The sequence below is a fragment of the Protopterus annectens genome, chromosome 7.part0 (assembly GCF_019279795.1).
Source record: "Protopterus annectens isolate FY-2018-M chromosome 7.part0, PAN1.0, whole genome shotgun sequence".
Classification (NCBI taxonomy): Eukaryota; Metazoa; Chordata; order Ceratodontiformes; family Protopteridae; genus Protopterus; species Protopterus annectens.
Genome location: NC_056739.1, coordinates 1,618,495,042 through 1,618,518,758, shown reverse-complemented (window position 1 = coordinate 1,618,518,758; position 23,717 = coordinate 1,618,495,042). Strand labels below are relative to the sequence as shown.

Sequence of the window (23,717 nt, the reverse complement as noted above, 5' to 3'; positions counted from 1 at the left end):
ATACCATCTCTCCAACTCCATCACAGGACTCAAAGGCAGACATCATACCCCTTGATTCTACGTCAGCATAATGGATTTGTTATCCCATTTTTTCCAACCTCTACCATTCTGACCACGTCGACAGTGTGAAAATATGACATTCAGTCAAACAATACAATGAAGCCTACAAATGGCAATATATTTCTACAATTACAATGCCACAGCTTTCCTACAGATATTTCTCAAGCTCCCTTCTAAAAGTAGTACTTCCTCATTGTCAGATCAAGTTTGATTCCTACTCTTATCTGTTATTTACACATACAGACTACTTATGCAGAAAACCTTAGATAAGCAGTTTTCTTCCCGGTTCCTCTTATTTTAAGTGTCCTGTCTGGTTTAATGGGCTGTTCCAGATAATCTCCACATTGCCACTATATTTATGTTTTCCGAATTTCTTTCCCATCTGATCCTTTTCCTTATACTCCTTATATTATATATATATATATATATATATATATATATATATATATAAATATATATATAAATATATATATAAATATATATAGATATATATTTTTTTTTTTTTTTTCTTCCGTATACTCTTTCTTTTCTTTTGGCACATTCAGTTGCTGTCTGATTTTTGTTTACTTCGGGTTTGATTTCCATTCCCACTTGACACTGAAATGCTTCTGCTAAACTAAGCAAAGATGTTGTCTTAGATTTCTTCTCCTCAAATTTTAAAACTTTCACTATGTTTGGATCTAATACAGTCAGCAGATATGTATACAGTCCCATGACTGCAGATCTACACATGTAATCAATTTCATGGAAGCACTTACCTCCTTCAGAGTGAGGAGTGAGTAATCTTGGCATACACTTATATTTATATACAATTTATTAAGCAAAAAGTATTTTTTGTTTTTGTATCCAAGTGATGCAATATTTTTTGGGCCTGTTGATCTGCACAAAACTATAAAGTAGAACAGGAAGAACAAACTGATTAATAGCTTGGCTTTATTCATATATGCCAAGGTAGTTTTCAATATCAGTTGTAGCCTTCTGAAGTATTCCTTGCTGAGCTTTATTTGCATTTGTTTATACTTCCCTGCTCAAGCTCCTCTATATCACATTCCTTTCCCAGGTTGATATGTTTTGGTGCTGCAGCTTTTGCACATTTATCAAGACCAAAGTAATTCTTATATCACCTGAGAAGGTTTTAGCCACTTGTAGTTGTGCTTTCACCTCCACATCTGATGAGCTATACAGTTTTAACTCATCCACAAAAAGTAGGCGAGAAATCTTTAAACAAGTTTGCTTTCAGGAGCCAAATTATAACCATAGCTTAATCTGTTAAATTGTGTCTCAGCTTTTCCTGGTTAGGGGTCGCCACAGCAGAACTCTGATCCGCTAATGATTGGCAGATGATTTTTACGTGCCGAGTTGCCGGCCCTGACGCACAACCTTCAACAAAGGTAAATCCCTTCACGCGTGTCTCCACACAGAAGACGCTTTAGCTGAGAATCAAATGGGACAATGTCTTGCTGTGAGGCGACAACCCCACCGCAGCACCATCACCGCAGTTTATAGCTTAATCTGTTAAGTAAACACACACACACACACACACACACACACACACACACACACATATATATATATATATATATATATATATATATATATATATATATATATATATATAAATATAATACACCCTGCGCTGATCAGTTACTTTCCAGTGACCATAAACATTGTCAAACCGCTTTACAGCTGAGCCATGACAAAGGGCAAATTGTTGTCCCAGAGTTAAAAAAACAAAGGGGATATTTCATGGTAATTTGTCACAGCTACTGTTTTGTCTGGACCTTAACCTATTAAGCTGTTTACTTTAAGTAAGCAAACTTCCTGTATACAATATGCTGATGACTCTACACTTATCTGTACTGCCAAATCTTCCTCCTCCCTCCAGACCCTTACCCAAACTGTATTTAATAAAGTAGAAATATGGTTTACCCAACGCTGCCTCCTCCTCAACCCAAAAAAACAAAACTTTTACTATTTACTCCCACCCGAAAATCACCGCAAATCCACTTTACCATTACCTCTAACAATGGGACTTGTATTTCCCCAGACTCTACCGCTCGTCTCCTCGGAATAACTATTGACCATAACCTCACCTTCGATGACCATGTTAACAATACTATAAAAACCATCAATAAAAAACTAGGCTCTCTGTACAGAAAAAACCCTTTCTTACCCCATTAGCTAGGAAATCTATTGCCCAGACTCAGCTTACATCTTCCCTGTTCTATGCATCTGCCATATATACCAATCTATCTAAACATAATCTTTCCAAGCTGGAAATGAGCTATAATAACATCACTAGATTTGCCACTGGCTCCCCTTATAGAACCCACCACTGTTGCAACCTGCAACAACTCAGTTGGTTAGAACTACAGAACCAACTACAATATAATCAACTTCTGATTGCTCAAAAAATTCTCCACCACCCTACTAACACCACTGTCCTTTCTAATCTGATCTCCCCATACAAAAATCTTACAACACTATGCTCAGCTAACAAGTTACACATTGCCAACAATATATCAAATAACAAAGCAGGAGATTCACTCTTTTCCAATGTGGTTGGTAGAATCTGGAACAAGCTTCCTGACACACACACTTCTCTCTCCTCTACACAACTCTCTTTAAGAAACACCTCAGATATTACCTAAAAGGACAATGGCTTTGTCCCTGCTCTAAGTCTGATTAAAACATACTTTTACTTTTTCACCCCCTCCTCTCATGCTTTTTAACTAACCCCTCCCCTGTGAGTCACTGACTTTTGACTACCAACCCCTTTTTTACCTGCTCTTTCTCCTGCCTTGTCTCCACTTTATTTTTTTTCTCTTATTCTTTTTTCTTTTCTTTCCCTTACTTTGTGATTTTTTGATTTAAGTTTCTTGTCTCTCAAATGAATGTTGATGCTTAATTATGTTAACTGTTGCATGATTGCATTTGCAACTCCTCTGTAGAATTTAAAATATGATTATGCTATATCTACTCTAATGTCTCTGTACAGTCTTCATAATACTAACTTCTGTACTTGTTATGCTGTATAATTGTAGCTAGTCTTTTTTGCTAAGTTTTTAATACCTTAATGAATTTGTACATGGAGCTTTTCCCCCTGGGCCTCTGCTGAAAATGGATATGTATCCAGCTAGACTAGCCCGGTCAACAAAAATAAATAAAAAATAAATAAATAAAAATTATATATATATATATATATATATATATATATATATATATATATATATATATATATATATATATTTATATATATATAAAATGCGTGTGTGTAAACATTTCTTTGTCTGTGAATGTGGAATAATTCTCTATTATGGCTTTAACAACAAATTATCCTTTGCTCTATATGCCTTTCAACTGTTACCCTTTTGTAATATTGTCACATTCCAATAAATAGTTTGTATTGTATGAAGGAAAGTTATTGGACTATAGTTCTTAGGAGGTCTTGCAGGTTCACTCTTAAGGAGGAGTGAAGTTTTTCCCGTTGTTAACCAGGGTGACGTTTTTCGGGATGGGAATGTAATTAATTCTTTCTCAGGGCTAAATGTCTGTAAAGATGTTAATGCTTTTAGCCAGAAGTTAGGTACTACTTGTGGGCTTGGTTTTTTTTTTTAGTTAGGAGCTTTTCTCTGGTCATCACGGTATCCCACTTCATATCATCTACATTACAGTGCATTACTGTTTTTTTAATTCTATTATCCATTCAGCATCTTTGTTGTGTTCAACAGGATCTTCATAAACTTTGTGTCTTTCAGCTTATCACGGTTAGGGGTCACCACAGCGGAACTCTGATTCGCTAATGATTGGTAGTGGATTTTTACATGCCGAGTTACCAGCCCTGATGCACAACCTTCAACGAAGGCACGCCCCATTCATGCATGCCTCCACACAGAAGACACTCTAGCTGAGAATCGAACGAGGCAATGTCTTGCTATGAGGCGACAACGCTACCGCAGCACCACCACCGCATACTTCTCCAAAATGTACCTATTTACTCTTTTCTGGTGGTGTTTCTTCTCCTTTTGCTTTGTTTTCTCGATTCTCTGATTTTTTTTTAGTCAACAATGAGGTTCTTATTTTGCACATTTTTTTATATTTATCTGCATACCTTCTAAGTTTTTCTGCCTCTGCTGATATTTTTAGTTCATTACTGGCAATAATATATGACAAATTTTGGTCTATTTTGGTACTATCTTTCTAAATATTTTTGATGATTTGTTGCCTTTTCTATATTCCTCAATCAGTGATACTTCGGGTCTTATAATTTTCTCTATTCACTGCTATGGTAGCATTTTACATGTTTCCTTTGTTACTCTACTTTTTTTGGTAAATATAGTCTATTTTTTTATATCAAATGCATTTCTCTTAATAATCCCAATTATTGAGTTAATTCACTGTACAAATCTTCATACATTTTGGGTCTTAATTTACTTTCTGTATATTTCTTTCATATGCCTTAACATGCCTACCCATCTCCATTAAATCAAACAGGTCTCCACTTAAATCATATTTCTGTGAGTAATCTACAGAAAGTTCCAGAAAATCTTCATGTGACGTATCCATGCTTCATCAACTACTCCTTCATAAGGGAACCCATTGGCCCTTTACTCTATATTATAACATTACCTGTAGGCCCATTACTCTATAACATTACCTGCATCAGAATTGCCACAGTTTCCTGCTCTTTCTCTTGCTCTGTAACTTCAACTGGACTTTCATACTGATCTCCTAGAGAAAGCTCCAGAACATCATTTTGTTGCAAATCTTCTACAGATGTTTCCTACTCCACCTGTTGATCTTTAAATCTAGGGACCCATAGTTCCATTATGCTGTGACACTGCCTGTCTCCACACTAAATCCTTCACTTTGCAGATAATCCATAGTTTCAATTTCGATTTAACTTGTACTATATTAGTCCTCTTTTCTTCATCCCCCCTTTGTTTGCTGTTTTTTTTTTTTGTACTGTGAAATGTTCCATATCTGGGTAACTTTGCCTGTATTTCTCTTCAAATATATTTGGAGGTTTTTTTTTTTTTTTTTTGGTACCGATTTGTTTGACTTTCTCCTTTGCATAAATATTGTGCCATACCAGATCTCTCATGTCCATGTTCCTTTTTTTATATCTTTCAAAAAGCCTCTGGGTTTTGTTCTTTGCATTTATTTGCACATCTTCTGCCACTTCTTTTTCCAAGTTATCCAAAGTTATTTGTCTATGTCATGTTTTTCATAAATCTGTTGTATTAATGAATGTAAAATATTATTTGAAAATTTTGACAGTTTTTTCTTATGCAAGTATTTTTCTTTCTTCTTTCTCTCTCAGTCATTCTAAATATCTTCTATCTGGAAATTCTGTTTCTTGCATAACAGTAACAATACAGAAATTCTTCCTTATCCTCAGTCTATTTTGTCATCTTTATACCTCTTTTCTTTGATAAGGGGGGGTATCATATTCACTCATTACCATATCAAGTTATATTCCCATGTAGTCTATTATATATACATACATACATAATGCTTGTGAAGAAAACTTCAGATGAGCAGTCTCCTGGCCTGATTTGGCCAAGGGGATGAGCAGTAAGCCTTCTTTCCACATTATAGTCTGAGAATCTCTAACTATAAGACAAGCAAATCATTGGCGACAAGCCCAAAATAAGACAATACATTTACTTGAATAGAATGCCTACAACAACTCCATTTAGCTTTTTTGCTTCCAGGCCATTTAATTCTTACAAACTTAAAATGCTAACCAACCACTCATTTCAAAATAAATATATAAAACAACAAACCTGCAAAGTCAGTCCTTCATTAGATCTAAGCAATTTTTAGAGAAAACCAAAATGCAACATTATTCGCTTTAACTCTCCTGTCATTCTATGATTTCTCTTAAAACTCCCCCTCATACTGTGACTACAAATATTCTTTGCTGGACTCAGTTAACACCATTATGACTAAATGATACATCCTTGGTGGTACAGTCAGCCATTAGATTATTCTTCTGAAGATAGCTTAGATGTCTCTTCAGAAAGTTTTTATTCTTGTACATCAGATGTACTTCCTGATGCATACTATAGATTTGATACTGAATGCGTTCAAACAACTAGTGGTTTTATACCTCCAGTTTTAAATAATGATGTCTTGCATTTTGTGAACATGCTAAACTTTTCCATTGAATCTGCATTTAGCGAATATATGAAAAATAGAGGTAATATACGATACAATTTATGTTTTAAAGAATGGAAAGCTCTAGTAGCATTGAGTAATAATAGAGAAATTATTTTTAAACCATCTGATAAGGGTAATAAGTTGGTCGTTATGCACTTTTCCCAATATCATAAAATGTGCATGGATCATCTAAATGACACTATTGTTTATGAAAAGGTGGAATGGAATTTATACAATGCTGCTTTAGATGAGTATAAGGAATTATTAGATAAAGGACAAAGGCTGGGATATTTTTCAGCAGCAGATGTAAAAAAACAAATTTAAAACTGAAGGCTGCAAAATGGCAACCTTTTATTGTCTCCCTAAAATACATAAAGACCTGAAAGATCCACCTGGGAGACCTATTGTTTCTGGATGTAATTACTTTTTACATAATTTAGGTGTTTTTCTACATAGTTTTCTCTTAACTAAAGTTAAGACTTTGCCATCTTACATCTCTGATGTCCTTGATTTTTTGGACAAGATAAGGGATGTTAAATGGAATAGATATATGTATTGGGTTACACTTGATGTTAAGAGTCTTTATACCAATATTAATCATTCTTTTGGTATAGAAGGTATTAGGTTTTTCCTAGGTGACTATCCGGATACAGAGTATATTGTTGAACTTATTCATTTTTCTTTAACTAATAACTTTTTTGAATTTAATGATTGTTTGTACCGACAAAAACAGGGTACTGCCATGGGGGCAGCTTTTGCCCCTATGTATGCCAATCTTGCTATGGGCATTTTTGAGTCTGAATTTTTATATAGGAATTCCTTTTTTCGTAAATATGTTATTAAGTATTATAGGTTTGTGGATGATTTAATTTTTTTGTTGGAAGATGGTGAAGCATTGGTAGATCAATTTATTTTAGATTTACACAATAATAGATTTTCGTTGAAATTTGATGGGTTTAAAAAAGGTGTTTCTATTTCTTTTCTTGATATTGTGTTGAATATCGTTAATGGTAAAGAACTAGTTACATCAGTTAATAGGAAGTTTGAGGGAGGTACACAATATGTACATGGCACTAGCTGTCATCCTCCTCATACAATAGAAAGTCTACCATATGGAGAAATGGTAAGAATTTCCAGACTGTGTAATAATGAGAGTGTATTTAAAAAGGAACTGAGTTTATTAATGGAAATGTTTCAGCATAGGGGCTATAGTGAAGATACAATAATAAATAGTTATAAACGATTTTCTGGACATGGGTACAAAAGAGTTATTAATAATTTGTCTAATCGAGCTTTGTTACAGTCAAATGATATGAATAATAAACAGAAAGATATAATGTATTTTGTTACAACTTTTGGCTGTTTTAGTGATGAATTGGTTAAAATGGTTAATTATTTTTGGAAATATTTTAGTCTATTAAGTAGTGTGTCTTTATGGTTGAATGCACATTTGAAATTTTCCTATAAAAGAGGAAAAAATATCAAAGATTTTTTTAGTAAAAAGTAAGTTTACTATGCCTGTAGTTAATATTCAGCATAGTTTTTCTATGAAGGGCACTTTGAGATGTGGTAAATGCAAAGCCTGCAGCTTTGTAGTGTCTCATTTTTCTCATATTAATAATGTATGTTTTAAAACATGTAATGTTTTCAACTGTAATTCTGAAGGGGTGATATATGCACTTAAATGCCCTTGTGAAAAAATTTATATTGGAGAGACTAAAAGGGCTTTTAAGGTTAGGCTTTTAGAACATGCCAGGGACATCACCAATATTAAGGAAGAAAGTTCTGTGGCTATGCATTTTAAAAAATTTCACCAAAGTAAAAATGAGGGGTTACAAGGTACTGTTTTAGAGCAAATACACCACTCTTGTTATGCTAACGTCAACATTAAGCGTACTTTATTCTATAAAGAAGCTGTATATATTTTGAAATTCAATACACTGCATCCCTATGGCCTTAATGAAGATTTTAATTGGAAAGTACTGATTTAATGCAATGAATTTAATTAATTTATATTGATTGCTTTATTGTATAATTGTTTTGTGTAGTAGTATAAATGTAGTTCTGGGAATTGTAAGGTTTATACTCCTTGAAGGCTACGGCCGAGACGTCAGAGCGAGAGAATAAACTTGTTTCGGAAGTTGTGGATTTTGCTGTTGTTTTATTTCATCACTTGCTGGTTCTGGTTGTTTATACATTAGATTATTCTCCTCCAGTATCCTGTGACCCTTTGCACTGCAAGCCTTCTTCCACAGAAGATACATGGTATCCACCAAGATAATCGGTCTGTGACATCTTGTGAACTCATCACTGAGCCACCTACAGGTAACTGCATTCAAACAGGAAATAAGTTTTAAACATACAACTATAACTTGTCTACATTCAGAACAACCCTAAATACAGCAAAGCTCCATCAAAAGGATGTCATAGCTGTTTAGAAATGTTTATTTCTTAAATATATCACTCACTTCGGATTGCAATCCATTGACTTTCTTAAAAATTTTGTGTAACAAAGCCTTGCACACCAACCTGTTGTGTGGTGAGATCCCACTGAGAGTGTATGAAGTCGTCTTTGCACTCTGTAAAGACAGGTACCTCATACTCCTGAACAACTGGTGGGTCCTTTCGTTGTTCAATAACCTTCAAGTGTATGGTATTGGATTCATCTGCAACAGAAAGAGCAAAGACATTATTCAAAAAGCAAGTCCAATCTGAAATAAAGGCATTTCAGTTTCAACTGGTCATCTTTACAAAGCTGTCGGTACTGTGACATGCTGCTTACTTGGAAGTCCACACACAACAAACTGTTGGACAGTTTCCAATATAGAAAGAACAAAGGTTTCACTGGAAACTGAGCAATCAAATTATGCCAGAAGGTAGAAATCAATGCTTCATAAGATATAATAAACAAAAAAAAAAAAACATTATGTGAAGCCTTTGGCAAGACTTTCGCTGAATAAATAATCAAAAATAAATTAAAAAGAAGTTATGTACTCACCATAACATTCCATCTGTGTTGTCCGTTTTCATTCCTCCTCAGCTGTTGGGTTCGGATCTGACTCGACCATTCTTAAGCATGTGGCAACTAAAAAAGCTCTCAAGCTTCTCGCTTATCCTTAATGCACCGACCCCCAACATATCCCAGACCTTTATCAAAACCAAAGAAAAGACACAAAAACATAACAAATCCAAAAGGTGTACACAAATCTGGAGTACCAAACAGCTTTAATCCTGGTACTTCGGCATTTCGCCTTCAAGGGATATCAAAATATCAAATTCTGAAGCTTAAATATACTAAACAATTGAACAATTAAACAACTGTGTTTCAAAATGTAACTATACATCCCACTTTTAAAGTGACCAGTGCACATTATACACAAACACATCCCTTAGTCATGAAAAACTACTATATTTCCCACAGAACTTCAGCAGCAGGAAAATTACAACCACAAAATTACAATGAATTCAGCAGCAACATCACCATAAAAATTCAACCAAGTTTACATAAAAAAAAAGAACAACACTCTCATAATGTGTATGTACTCATAAAAATATATACATACACACATATATGGACAAATTATCAATGAGATTTCTTCAAAAATTTAACACCACCTCCTGATTTAATCCACGTGGGACCAAGGTTCCAAAATTATAAATAAAAGTAGTCTCCAGGTGATTGAACTCATCAGTAAATAGAGTACCACTACCACACTTACCACATGGCTGGGATAAATTGATGTTGTTGCTGCTGTAGAATGCATTGCAATTTTGTGTACAGTTGGAGGTGGGAGGGAAGAGGGAATTATATTAACCTCTGGAAGTAATCCTCTGCACCCATGTATCTTTCGTTATGTCTAGCCAGGCTCTGTGGTGCAGGGACAGTCAACCCCCAATTGCCTCCAGAATGGGACAATTGTGCCTCCTTTCAAGAGCGCTGGTAGGGTCTATTAGAGAAAGAATCTCTGGATCCCTGGTTTTATGGACCTCCTCTGCCACAGGGCAATCGTTGTCCATTAGAGTTCCCTCCTCTGCCCCTAGTGAACTTTCTCCACATGTATCTTGGGAAAGATCATGAGACTTTCTGAAATACATTTTCCACCCAACTCGTTGATTCCTAGAAAAGGATCTTTGAGGGGTAGAAAAACATACTCCTACTACAGATTGGGTCTTTCCATCCTTCTCACACCTGAACAGTGTGTCCTTTACTTTTGGGCCAAATAATGAACTGGCGTCAAAGGGAGAATTGACTAACAAGGACTTAAAGGGCTCCACAAAATCACACAAGCACATCCAGGCATGCCTCCTCATGGATATGCCTGAACCTGCTGCCCCTGAGGTGCCTGCAGCTGCATGTGGAATAAGCTTCATGGATGAATTTGAGACTGACTGAAGGGTGGCAAACTGACAGACCATGGATGATTAGGTCTTAACAGAAATGGTCCCTGAAAGGGATTTTGAAAATTCTTTGATCAAGTCCCTTTGCAACCTAGTAAAATGCCAAATAGTTCAGCAACCTAAAAGTAAAGGTTGCTGATGCATAGACACACTTCCCAAATCTGTCCATCGCCCTAGACTCCATGTCAGAGGGATGAACAGAGGAATTTTGCTCAGCAAGTTTCTTCCTGGTGGCTGCTGCCATGATCATGGCATCCACGAGCACCTCCTTACTCCAAAATTCCATCGCCATAGGGTGAGGTAGAATCCTATCTGACCTCTTAGGAATTGGCTTAACTGAGTCAGGCTCCTTCCAAGACTGCTGAGAGACCAAATCAATGACCTTGTCACTGGGTGGAGTACCCCAGGAGGTAGCTCGGCCAGCTCCAAAGGCCTCCAGAAATACTGACTCCTCTGGTGAAGGATTGCTGGGGGTCCAACCACCCTCTCTGTTTAAGGATCTCATGAACATCTCCAAATGAGACATCTTCCAGAGGTGATGGTGGGCACCCTTCCCCCTTGTCAAAATCACTATCCTCAGTGACCGACTCTTGTGGAGAGTCCAAGTGCCTCCTCTTGCACTTTCTCTTCCTAGGGACTTCTCAGAGGAGTGCTCTGGGAAAGGGTCAGAAGAGACTAAAAAACCCTGCTGGGTAGTCTGGGATCTCAAGCTGGCTGTCCCTGTGGTGTAGAATGATGAGGCTCCAGGTGCAGAGGCATCAGGGAACTATACTGATGATCCAAGGGGGGGTGGGATCTGTTAGTCCATCTTATCAGAGCAGAAAATACCTTCTTCACTACCTTAAAGGCATACCACCCTAGAGAGTACGAAGACCTTGGCGCCGAGAAGGCAATCTTCTGGACTGCTGTCTGCTGCAGCCCCAAAAGCAATCTTCCAGAGGAGTAAGTCGGAGCTGAGCCATCCAGTACTGAAACACCAAGGGGGAGAGACGGCTCTGAAAAACTCGACTACAATGCCTCAGATCCGACAAGGAGGCTTCAGCTTCAAGAGTCACCTGGATACAAAGATGTCAGGGCAGGAGCACACAGAGTTAGCTTCAGATCTGAAGATAAGGTTATCTTCAGATCTAAGCCAGACAGACCCGGAAGGCTTGGATCCATGGACTCTGAAGCAACTGAAGTATTGAGACAGTTGCCCTTGTTTATCTGGCGTGAGGTAAGCCATCTGGGCCGTTGTATTTAAGCTGGCACCCAGGAAAATTATCTATTGAGAGGGTATTAGTTTTCATTTCTTTTTGTTCACTGTGTACCCCAGGCAGTTTAACATTTTTATTACAAACGCCAGATGCTGCAATAGAATGTCCTTGCTGTCCGCTTGGATCAGGCAGTCATCCAGATATGGGTAGATTTGTATTCCTCGTTGTCTGCAGAAAGCAATTACTGATGCCAGGCATTTCGTAAACACTCTGGGTGCAGTAGATAAGCCAATGGGCGATGCAGAGAATTGGTAATGGGTTGAACCTGCAAGAAATCTGAGGTATCTTCTGCAATCTTGTCTGATAGGGACATGCAGGTATGCCTCCTTGAGGTCCAACGTTACCAGCCAAGACTCCTTGCCCAGCATGGGAAGAAGCTGCTGTAATGTGAGCATCTTGAATTTTGGTACCTCTAGATATTTGTTTAGAATAGATAGGTCTAAGATGGGTCTCCAGTCTTTGCCCTTCCTTGGTACCAGAAATAGTTTTGAATAAAAACCTTGACCTTGTTCTTTTGCAGGTACCTCTTGAATTGCTTTCATATTCATGAGAGCGGAAATTTGTTTTTGTGCCTCTGCCCATTGATTTTGTGGCAGGTTTGGCATGCCTCTCATTTTTGGAAGGGTGTGAAAGTGGAACCTGTAGCCTCTGTCTATAATATCCAGAATCCATTTGTCCTTTGTAACAATGTGCCAGTTTTTTGAAAATAAGGCCAGTTTTCCCAAAGGTGCTGCCATTATAGCTTTGTTTGGCAGGCATAGGGGAAAGTCATTGTGTCTTTTTTCTAAATGACTGTGGTCTATCTTCTCCACCTGTTGGGGCTGGTGCTTGCCACTGCCTAGCTCTGTAAGATCCTTGAGGTTGTCCTCTACCCCATGCCTGTATCTACCCCTTTGGGGTCTGTCTGTGGCCGGAAAGGACCAATTTTTTGAAGGCCAGGTTCTGCTAAAGCGTGGAGGATGCACCTGCAAGAAATCTTTAACTGTTTGCATAGATTTTGCTTTTTCCTCCATTTTCTTTAGTACCTAATCAGCTTTAACACCGAACAATACATCTTTCTGTAGTGGTGCATCTAATAACTTTGCTTTGACATGATCTGGTAAGGTTTGCTCTTTGAGCCAAGCGTGTCTACATATGACAGACCCCGTGACAGCAGCTTTACAGGAGGTCTCTAAAGCATCAAAACCACACTGTAAGGTATGTTTCCCCACTTGTTCTGCTCCATGCAACAAATCCTGCAACTCTTTCAAATCTGGTTGTTCTGTTTGTGTCGATTTGCTTTTCAGCTGAGATAGCAAGAACTGCTGGTACTTTAACATATGAAATTGACAGTTTAATGCCCTCATGGTTAAAGTGGCTGATGTACACACCTTTTTCCCCCACCTTTCTAATGCTCTGGAATCTATCTCTGAAGGTAAAGTGTTTTTAGCAGTAGAGGCCTTAATCCCCTTGGGACCCTAAGAAATAGTTTCTGGGTCAGCAGAAGGGCTTTTATAAAGGAACTGGTGAGAATCAGGAACCCGGTAATATCTGTCTGGTTTAACAGGGGCAGGAGGTAAAGAGTCTGGATTAAGACTGGCTTCTGCGTACACATCATCCAAGATATCTAAGACAGGAGGAATAGCCAGGGGCCTATGTTGGGGAAGCAGCAGAAATTCCCTGAGCCTTTTTCTTGGAATCTGAGTAATCTTGGCCTTCCCAGTGGAAGTGCTCTCTCAATGTATGTAGGGTCTCCCCAAAAGTGTAGTCCTCAGGGGGGGAGACCGAGGGAATAGACTCCTCAGCATCAGAGTCTTCAAATGGGGAATTGGCGTAATCCTGGTCCTCAGAAAGGTCTGAGGTAATAGAAGCCTGGTCTGAGGAAGGGTAGTCTTCCTCCAACCTGGGTCTTTTGTCTGAGGGGGGTTGAGAGCCCCTGATGAGTGTAATCAAATCCTCTGCCATTTTAAGCATCTGTTTTTTAGGCATGGGGCCTTGAGAGGGGTCTGAGGACTCTGTTTTTTAATTTTCATTGGAGCTTTAGATTTAGTGACCGATTTAATAGAGAAGGTGGTAGGCCTGAAAACGCCTTCAGAAATTGCAGGCCTCGCTAAACTTTCCGTTTCTCCGCCAAGAGTGGCGTCGGTATCTGCAGTGGAGACCAAGGAACCTGCGACCTCGGGTACTGAAGTCGCCGGTAAAATAGTTTCATCAGTAGTCAGGGGCTGCGTAGGCGCCTCGCTGAGAACCAGAGAACCGGTAGTCGGCCTTAGCGTGATATCAGTACTCGGTGCAGGCCACGGATGTCTGTCCTTATGCTTGCGTTTTTTGCCTAAAACTGGCGTCGGTATATCCGACGACATGATATAATTAAATTTTTTGCCAAAATAATGAAGGGCGAACTCCGCCCAGCACTTAATGGTGCGCTTGTTAAACCTAGCACAAAAACGGCAGGCCGAGACGTCGTGGTCTGGCCCTAAGCAAGGTATACAGTAAGAGTGAAAATCCTTATGTGGTATTTGCTTCCCACAAGAAATGCAATTATTAACTTTGTCTGACATCGGTCTGAGGCAAGAAAAGTTTCCCCAACGAGGTACTTAGCTTTAAAGAAGACTTCGGCTGAAATACTTTTCGTAAATCTCAGGAGCTGGCCGACCGGCACTTGCGAACTGCTTCTGCTTCGGGCACTGCGCGGCAAGAAAGATTGAAGAAAATGGCGTCGGCTGTCTCTTTTATACCCCTGTCGCACTGACATCAGGGAAGAAGCGACGACAACCGACGCCGGACCTAGACTTTGGAATTCAGCCGACCGAGGACCCGCCTGACGACAGGATAACCCAAGTGTGATGACTGCAGCTGTATGCACGATGAACATCAACCCTAAATACAGAAAAGCTCCATCAAAAGGATGTCATAGCTGTTTAGAAATGTTTATTTCTTAGATATATCACTCACTTCTGATTGCAATCCATTGACTCTCTTAAAAATTTTGTGTAACAAAGCCTTGCACACCAACCTGTTGTGTGGTGAGATCCCACTGAGAGTGCATGAAGTCCTCTTTGCACTCTGTAAAGACAGGTACCTCATACTCCTGAACAACTGGTGGGTCCTTTCGTTGTTCAATAACCTTCAAGTGTATGGTATTGGATTCATCTGCAACAGAAAGAGCAAAGACATTATTCAAAAAGCAAGTCCAATCTGAAATAAAGGCATTTCAGTCTCAACTGGTCATCTTTGCAAAGCTGTCGGTACTGTGACATGCTGCTTACTTGGAAGTCCACACCACAACAAACTGTCAGACTGTTTCCAATATAGAAAGAACAAAGGTTTCACTGGAAACTGAGCAATCAAATTATGCCAGAAGGTAGAAATCAGTGCTTCATAAGATATAATAAACAAAAAAAAAAAACATTATGTGAAGCCTTTGGCAAGACTTTCGCTGAATAAATAATCAAAAATAAATGAAAAAGAAGTTGTGTACTCACCATAACATTCCATCTGTGTTGTCAGTTTTCATTCCTCCTCAGCTGTTGGGTTCAGATCTGACTCGACCATTCTTAAGCATGTGGCAACCAAAAAAGATCTCAAGCTTCGCTTATCCATAATGCACCGACCCCCAACATACCCCAGACCTTTATCAAAACCAAAGAAAAGACACAAAAACATAACAAATCCAAAAGGTGTACACAAATCTGGAGTACCAAACAGCTTTAATCCTGGTACTTTGGCATTTCGCCTTCAAGGGATATCAAAATATCAAATTCTGAAGCTTAAATATACTAAACAATTGAACAATTAAACAACTGTGTTTCAAAATGTAACTATACATCCCACTTTTAAAGTGACCAGTGCACATTATACATAAACACATCCCTTAGTCATGAAAAACTACTATATTTCCCACAGAACTTCAGCAGCAGGAAAATTACAACCACAGAATTACAATGAATTCCACAGCAGCAACATCACCATAAAAATTCAACCAAGTTTACATAAAAAAATAGAACAACATTCTCAATGTGTATGTACTCGTAAAAATATATACATACACACATGGACAAATTATCAATGAGATTTCTTCAAAAATTTAACACCACCTCCTGATTTAATCCACGTGGGACCAAGGTTCCAAAATTATAATTAAAAGTAGTCTCCAGGTGATTGAACTTATTAGTAAATAGAGTACCACTACCACACTTACCACATGGTTGGGCTAAATTGATGTTGTTGCTGCTGTAGAATGCATTGCAATTTTGTGTACAGTTGGAGGTGGGAGGGAAGAGGGAATTATATTAACCTCTGGAAGTAATCCTCTGCACCCATGTATCTTTTGTTATGTCTAGCCAGGCTCTGTGGTGCAGGGACAGTCAACCCCCAATTGCCTCCAGAATGGGACAACTGTGCCTCCTTTCAAGAGCACTGGTAGGGTCTATTAGAGAAAATCTCTGGATCCCTGGTTTTATGGACCTCCTCTGCCACAGGGGCATCGTTGTCCATTAGAGTTCCCTCCTCTGCCCCTAGTGAACTTTCTCCACATGCATCCTGGGAAAGACCATGACACTTTCTGAAATACATTTTCCACCCAACTTGTCGATTCCTAGAAAAGGATCTTTGAGGGGTAGAAAAACATACTCCTACTACAGATTGGGTCTTTCCATCCTTCTCACACCTGGACAGCGTGTCCTTTACATCTGGGCCAAATAATGAACTGGCGTCAAAGGGAGAATGGACTAACAAGGACTTAAAGGGCTCCACAAAATCACACAAGCACATCCAGGCATGCCTCCTCATGGATATGCCTAAACCTGCTGCCCCTGAGGTGCCTGCAGCTGCATGTGGAATAAGCTTCATGGATGAATTTGAGACTGACTGAAGGGTAGCAAACTGACAGACCATGGATGATTGGGTCTCAACAGAAATGGTCCCTGAAAGGGATTTTGAAAATTCTTTGATCAAGTCCCTTTGCAACCTAGTAAAATGGCAAATAGTTCAGCGACCTAAAAGTAAAGTTTGCTGATGCATAGACACGCTTCCCAAATCTGTCCATCGCCCTAGACTCCCTGTCAGAGGGATGAACAGAGGAATTTTGCTCAGCAAGTTTCTTCCTGGTGGCTGCTGCCATGATCATGGCATCCACGAGCACCTCCTTACTCCAAAATTCCATCCCCATAGGGTGAGGTAGAATCCTATCTGACCTCTTAGGAACTGGCTTAACTGAGTCAGGCTCCTTCCAAGACTGCGAAAAGAGACCAAATCAATAACCTTGTCATTGGGTGGAGTACCCCAGGAGGTAGCTCGACCAGCTCCAAAGGCCTCCAGAAATACTAACTCCTCGGGTGAAGGATTGCTGGGGGTCCAACCACCCTCTCTGTTTAAGGATCTCATGAACATCTCCAAAGGAGACATCTTCCAGAGGTGATGGTGGGCACTCTTCCCCCTTGTCAAAATCACTATCCTCAGTGACAGACTCTTGTGGAGAGTCCAAGTGCCTCCTCTTGCACTTTCTCTTCCTAGGGACTTCTCAGAGGAGTGCTCTGGGAAAGAGTCAGAAGAGACTAAAAAACCCTGCTGGGTAGTCTGGGATCTCAAGCTGGCTGTCCCTGTGGTCTAGAATGATGAGGCTCCAGGTACAGATGCATCAGGGAACTAGACTGATGATCCAAGGGGGGTTGGATCTGTTAGTCCATCTTATCAGAGCAGAAAATACCTTCTTCACTACCTTAAAGGCAGACCACCCTAGAGAGTAGGAAGACCTCGGTGCAGAGAAGGCAATCTTCTGGACTGCTGTCTGCTGCAGCCCCAAAAGCAATCTTCCAGAGGAGTAAGTCGGAGCTGAGCCATCCAGTACTGAAACACCAAGGGGCAGAGACTGCTCTGAAAAACTCGACTCCAATGCCTCAGATCCGACAAGGAGGCTTCAGCTTCAAGAGTCACCTGGATACAAAGATGTCAGGGCAGGAGCACTCAAGAGTTAGCTTCAGATCTGAAGATAAGGTTATCTTCAGATCTAAGCCAGATGGACCCGGAAGGCTTGGATCCATGGACTCTGAAGCAACTGAAGGGTTTAGAGAAGGAGTATGAAGTGGTGATGTGGTAGATGGACGGGCCTCCTGACCCCAGGTGGTAGGAGCCGGTAAAACACCCATCTGCAGTGAGAGTAGCTTCCACATCATTCTATCCACATCTTCCTTAGTCAAATTCCTGGACAAATGAGATGAGGCAAGGGAAGGAGACTTTGATAAGCGTCTTTCCATAAAAGGTGAAGGAACCCTAGAAAGCACAGGATCAAGAGAAGGAGAATATCTGGTCCTTGGAAGAACAATGGGACCTGAGACAGTCGGATCCGTGGATGTAGGAGCCACTAGTTTCTTTTTCTTTGGATCTGAAGGACAGGAAGTTTGAGATCTTCTCAGATCCAATTTAGATCTCTTCCTAGAAGACTCAGAAGTCAGAGTTGAGGAAGATGAAGGTTTCAGAAACAGATTTGGACTCCTTAGCTTTAACCTTGTGGGATTCAGCCCCAGGAATAGCATCACCAAAGGATGATGGCAACAATCCTTTGAATATAAGCTTGTTTTTCCTATCCACCAGAGCCCTGGAATTGAAATTATGGCAAACGGAGCAATCCTCCTGAAGATGCTGCAGGCTTAAACAATATACACAAAGAGTGTGGGAAACTTGTGCCCATACTTGAAACATTTTTTGAAGCTGGAAGAACCCTTTTCAGCCATGCTAGCTACAAAAGTAAAAAAAAAAAAAAAAACAGTAATGCAAGAATATATATATATATATATATATATATATATATATATATATATATATATATATAGGAAAAAAGATAAGAAAAAGAAAGTCAGAAGAATACCAACAATGGTAATAGAACTCATACTTTACAGTAAAAAACATGCTAGTTCATTTTTACAGGGCTAGATGAGCAAGGAGTAATTATAATATAGTAATAGAACTACATCAGTGTGTATAACAGGAAAAAGGGGGAAAAACTAACAACAATGGTAAAACAAATATACAATACTGCATGAGGGTAAGGGAATAAAGTATGCAAGAGAAACCCAAGGTATCAGAGAGATTTTAAGGGGAAAATTAGCACTTATATGACGAAACTCGAGAGCTAAGGCTGACCACATTATTTAATGAAAAGTGGCAAATGAGATCTCAGGTATGTTAGGGGTTGGTGCATTATGGGTAAGGGAGAAGCTCAAGAGCTTTTTTGGTTACCACAAGCTTTAATAATGGCCGAGTTGGATCAGAACCCAACAGCTGAGGATAGAATAAAAACTGACATCAGATCCGATATTTCAAATTAAGTTTTAAACAGATATGTTTTGACTTTCTTATCAAGACATCATTAAAGTCCGAGAATCTCTTTCCCTATAGGAAATGCAAATCATTGGTGACAAGCCCAAAATAAGAGTTCATTCAACTGACAGGTCAGGTAATAGCCACCCACTGTATAAAATTATGCTGCACTCAGTTACTACACTGCTACAAACAATTTCTCTCTGTGTATATGAATGGAATACAGTCAAGATGGTTTGGCATGGCCACATGTTTAAGCCCACCACAAGTATATCACAGATAATTTATTTTAATTAAACCTGGCCCAAGACCAATTCAAAAATTACTTCTTACCCAATACACATCTAAGCTTCAGTTAATACCCACAGTGCACAATAACCAGCACAGCAGTACTTAATATATCTATATTTCATTCCACCCACTATCCATCTGACCTACTGCATCAACAAGCACTCATCTTATGTTTGTTCTTTTACCACTTTTACTCAACTTTTCAAGACCTAACAGTGTTACTACAATACACACTGTCCATTACCTATAAGATTACTTTGGTACTACCATCTGGTGCCTGAATATCACTTGAGCACAGACTACTGCTAGTTTATCATTGGAACATTTTAAATTACTATAGTTACCGTTAACACCATTACATTTTTATACACAATTACTTTATTTTAATTCCTGTATTTGTGGGGTATGAGTTTTCCTCGCATTCTCAATATTCCCTCAAATGCATTCAAGGTAGGCATAGGACCCTGCCAGGCATACGCCTCGTCTTTCCCTCTTGTTCATGATTTTCATGGACGGGGTACCAAAGTATTGATGAGGTTTGGAAAGTATCCAGTTTGGGGACATGACAGCTGCGGTTCTGTTGCATACAGATTTACTGCTCTCCTTGGCTCAAATGACTATGACCTCCAGTGTGTGTTAGGGTGATGCACTTCTGAGTGTGAAGTAGATGGGATGGGAATCGGGACTTTTTAACTGGAGGTCACGGTTCTCTGAAAAGAGTGGATTACTCTCTGCAAGTGAGGGGAAACAGCTACTAGAAATTGTATAGTTTAAGTATCTCTGGGTCTTGTTCTCAAATGATGGTAGAGAGGATCAGGAGACTTACTGGTGGGTAGGGGCACCTGCAAACCCATAACCCATATGTTAGGACTGCAACAGTGAATAGACTCGGTTATCCGGCTCCCGGTAGCCCTCAGTCGGCCCGAATACCAGAGTCCTTGGTGTATGACATCGGCTGCTGTCGGTTGTAAACTGATGTCAGAACGTCAGGTATAAAGGGAGGCGGCCAATGCCATTTCTTCAGTTTTTCTTGCCTTAACTGTCAGGAGCCTCGAAAAGAAGGCCAAACCAGGAAGGAAACACCCTGGAAAAAAGCCATTCAAAAATAACATAAGTAGTCTGTGCCTTAGGAAAAAAAAATTAAAAAAAAGGGAGGAATGGAGGGTGGGAAACCAGGACTGCAACAGTGAATACACTCGAACATCTATATGGTAAGTGTACACAACTGTACTATGTTCTTCATGTTTCACTGTTGCAGTCCTAACATAAGGGTTGATCCCCAAAGCCCAGGAAGAAAACAAAAGGGGGGAGGAAGAATCACAGATTAAGGATTGCTAAAGAGGCTTGCAGAGGCAAAACCAGCCCTAGACTTAGAAAACAAAGATAGGTTGTAATGCTTTGTGAAGCTATAGACAGAAGACCAAGTGGCTGCTTCTAGAATGTCCTTAGTAGGCACACATCTCAAAAAAGCTGCAGAGGTAGAGGCTGCTCTAGTAGAATGGGTCCTAATACCCTGGGGGGGGGGGGGATTCTATGCTGTAAGTAACAAAAGTGAATACAGTAAGCAATCCATTTGGAGATGGTTTGTTTGGAAATAGCTTTACCCTGAGCCCCAGGAGCAAAACTAACAAACAACTGCTGAGACTTCCGAAAGGGTTTAGTCCTATTTAAGTAAAATCTCAACTGTCTGTGCACATCAAGAGTGTGCAGAATTATTTTTCCTTTAATCTAGGGGTTATTGAAGAATGTAGGCAGATGAATAGACTGGTTAAGTGTCAGACTGCAAACTACCTTAGGCTTAAATGAGGGATTAGTTCTCAGAGAAACCAGGTCTGTATGAAAAATAATGAAAGGTTCTACTGCCATTAAGGCTTGCAGCTCCGAAACCCTTCTGGTGGAAGTAATAGCTAAAAGAAAAGCAGTCTTCCATGAAAGGAACTTTAAGTCTGCAGAGGCATCAGGTTCAAAGGGAGGAAGAGTAATCTTCTCCAGGACAAAATTAAGACCCCAAGCAGGAGTAGGAGATCTTCTGGGAGGTTTGAGATTGCTAGCTCCCCTCAGGAACTGTTATATCAAGGGGTGAGAAAAAATTGGTTGTTCAAAAGAACAATGAGCAGAAATTGCTGAAGCATGAATCTTAATTGAAGAAAAAGGAAAGACCACCATTAAGCAAACCTGCTAGATAATCAAGAATGAGGGGAAAAAGAAGGTTGAGAAGAGTCTGCTCCTTTAGCCTGCATCCAGGAGCAAAATCTCTTCCATTTATCTGCGTAGGATTTCCTGGTGCTAGGCCTCCTGGCCTCATGAATAACTTCAACCACCTGCTGGGAAAGATTTAAAGTATTAGCCAGGCAGTTAAATACAGAGTTTGAAGATGAGGATGAAGAAACGTCCCCCTTCCTGAACCAACAGATCAGGTATCAGGGGAAGATGCCAAGGCTGAGCTTGGGAAAGGCTGCGAAGAAGGGGGATACCAATGCTGCTTGGGCCAATATGGTGCTATAAGAATAGCCTTTGGCTTTTCGTCCCTTATCTTTAGCAGCACTCTGGGAAGAAGAGGCAGAGGGGGGAAGCATAAATTGAGAGATGTTTTCATGGGAAGGACAAAGCGTCCACTCTCCACGCTTTGTCGTGAAACTCCCTGGTGCAGAAGGTTGGAAAGAGATGACTTGTGTGAGAGGAGAAAAGATCCACCTGAGGAGTGCCCCAATGCTGAGTGATGCGATGGAAAATTATCTTCTTCAGTTGCCACTTGTGAAGATCCAGAACATGTCTGCTCAATTGATCCACCAAGGAGTTTAGCCTCCCTGGAAGATACTGGGCTATGAGATGTATGCCCATGGAAGCTGCTAAGGACCATAGTTTCATGTTGTGTCTGCACAAAGGGTAAGAGTGAGTCCCCACTGCTTGTTGATATACCACATGACTGTGGTGTTGTCTGTCCTGATCAGAAGAGTCCCAGGGAAGAGTAGGTCCTTGAAGGCCAGCAAGGCCTGCTGCACTGCCATCAATTCTTATGTGCAGATGAATCGGTTGTGTGCTCCATGTCTCTTGCATGCCCCTGCCTTCCAGATGTGCCCCCCATGCATAATTTGAGGCGTCTGTGGTGAGAATCTGACTGGCAGGTGGTGGGTGGAAAGGCAGACCCTTGTTCTGAGAACAGGCTGTCGCCCACCAGAGAAATTCCATTTGAAGACATGGAATAAGGGGAAGAATCAAGTCTAAGTCCTGTGTGTGTTGACATCAAAGGTTCTTGAGGTACCAACTGAAGTTTTCTCATATGCAGCCTTGCATATGGAATCATCAGGATACATGAAGCCAAAAACCCCAGTGCTTGAAGGAATTGCCTTGCAGAGAGCTGGGTCACGTTTGCCAAGTTCTTGAAATAACCTGACAGATCTTGTTGTTTGTCTTGAGGGAGGAATACCATCTGGGTGGCTGTATTCAGACTCGCTCCCAGGAAAACAATCTCCCTTGTAGGAACCAACTTTGACTTATTCTCATTGAGAGTGTAACCCAGAGAAGTGAGAATGTTGTTCACAAAGTTCAAATCCTTTTTTATCCGTTCTGGGGAGTTTGCTTGAATGAGACAGTCCTCCAGGTAAGGATAAATTTGAATGTTCCTCTGCCTGCAGAAAGCAATGGCTGGTGTCAGGAACTTTGTGAAAACTCAAAGGGCAGTGCAGAGAATTGGTAGTGTTGCTCCCCAGCCCTGAAACGAAGAAACTGCCTGCAGCTTTCCCTTATTGGGATGTGCAGATAAGCCTCCTTGAGATCCAAAGTTACCAGCCATGAATCCTTGTCCAACACTGGCAGTAACTGTTGAAGAGTGAGCATCTTGAATTTGGGAATCACCAGAGAAGTGTTTAGAATAGACAGATCCAGAATAGGATGCCAGGTGCCCCCCTTTTTGGGTACCAGAAAAAGTCCTGACTAGAAACTTAGGCATGCCTGATTTGCAGGAACTGGCTGTATAGCCCTCAGTCAGTAGAGAAGAAATTTTATTCTCTAGCTCTGCCCCTGAGAGTTCTGGGAATGTCTGGGGGTAGCCTTGTAGAACAGGGAAGGTGTGAAAACAAAACTTGTAACCTTGGTTTACTATGTTGAGTACCCATTTGGCGTCTAAGATGGTTGACCAAACCCCTGTGAACCTGGCTAACCTTCCCCCAAAGGAAACCTTGGGCCCACAGAGGTAGGCACAAGAAGGCCGGAGTCATTGAGAATGCTTGCATTGGGAAGCTGGCTTAGAAC

General features: G+C 40.1%; 1 protein-coding gene across 3 annotated transcripts in view; it reads right to left on the bottom strand.

Annotated features, from left to right (window-relative positions):
- NPRL2 (NPR2 like, GATOR1 complex subunit) overlaps positions 1-23,717 on the bottom strand; it is a 1,906,629-nt gene that overhangs the window by 1,434,644 nt on the left and 448,268 nt on the right. For all 3 annotated transcript variants that reach the window (XM_044078165.1, XM_044078164.1, XM_044078163.1), the window contains exon 5: positions 14,875-15,011. In XM_044078165.1, the coding sequence (XP_043934100.1) occupies positions 14,875-15,011 (137 nt within the window). The remainder of the gene's footprint in view (positions 1-14,874; positions 15,012-23,717) is intronic.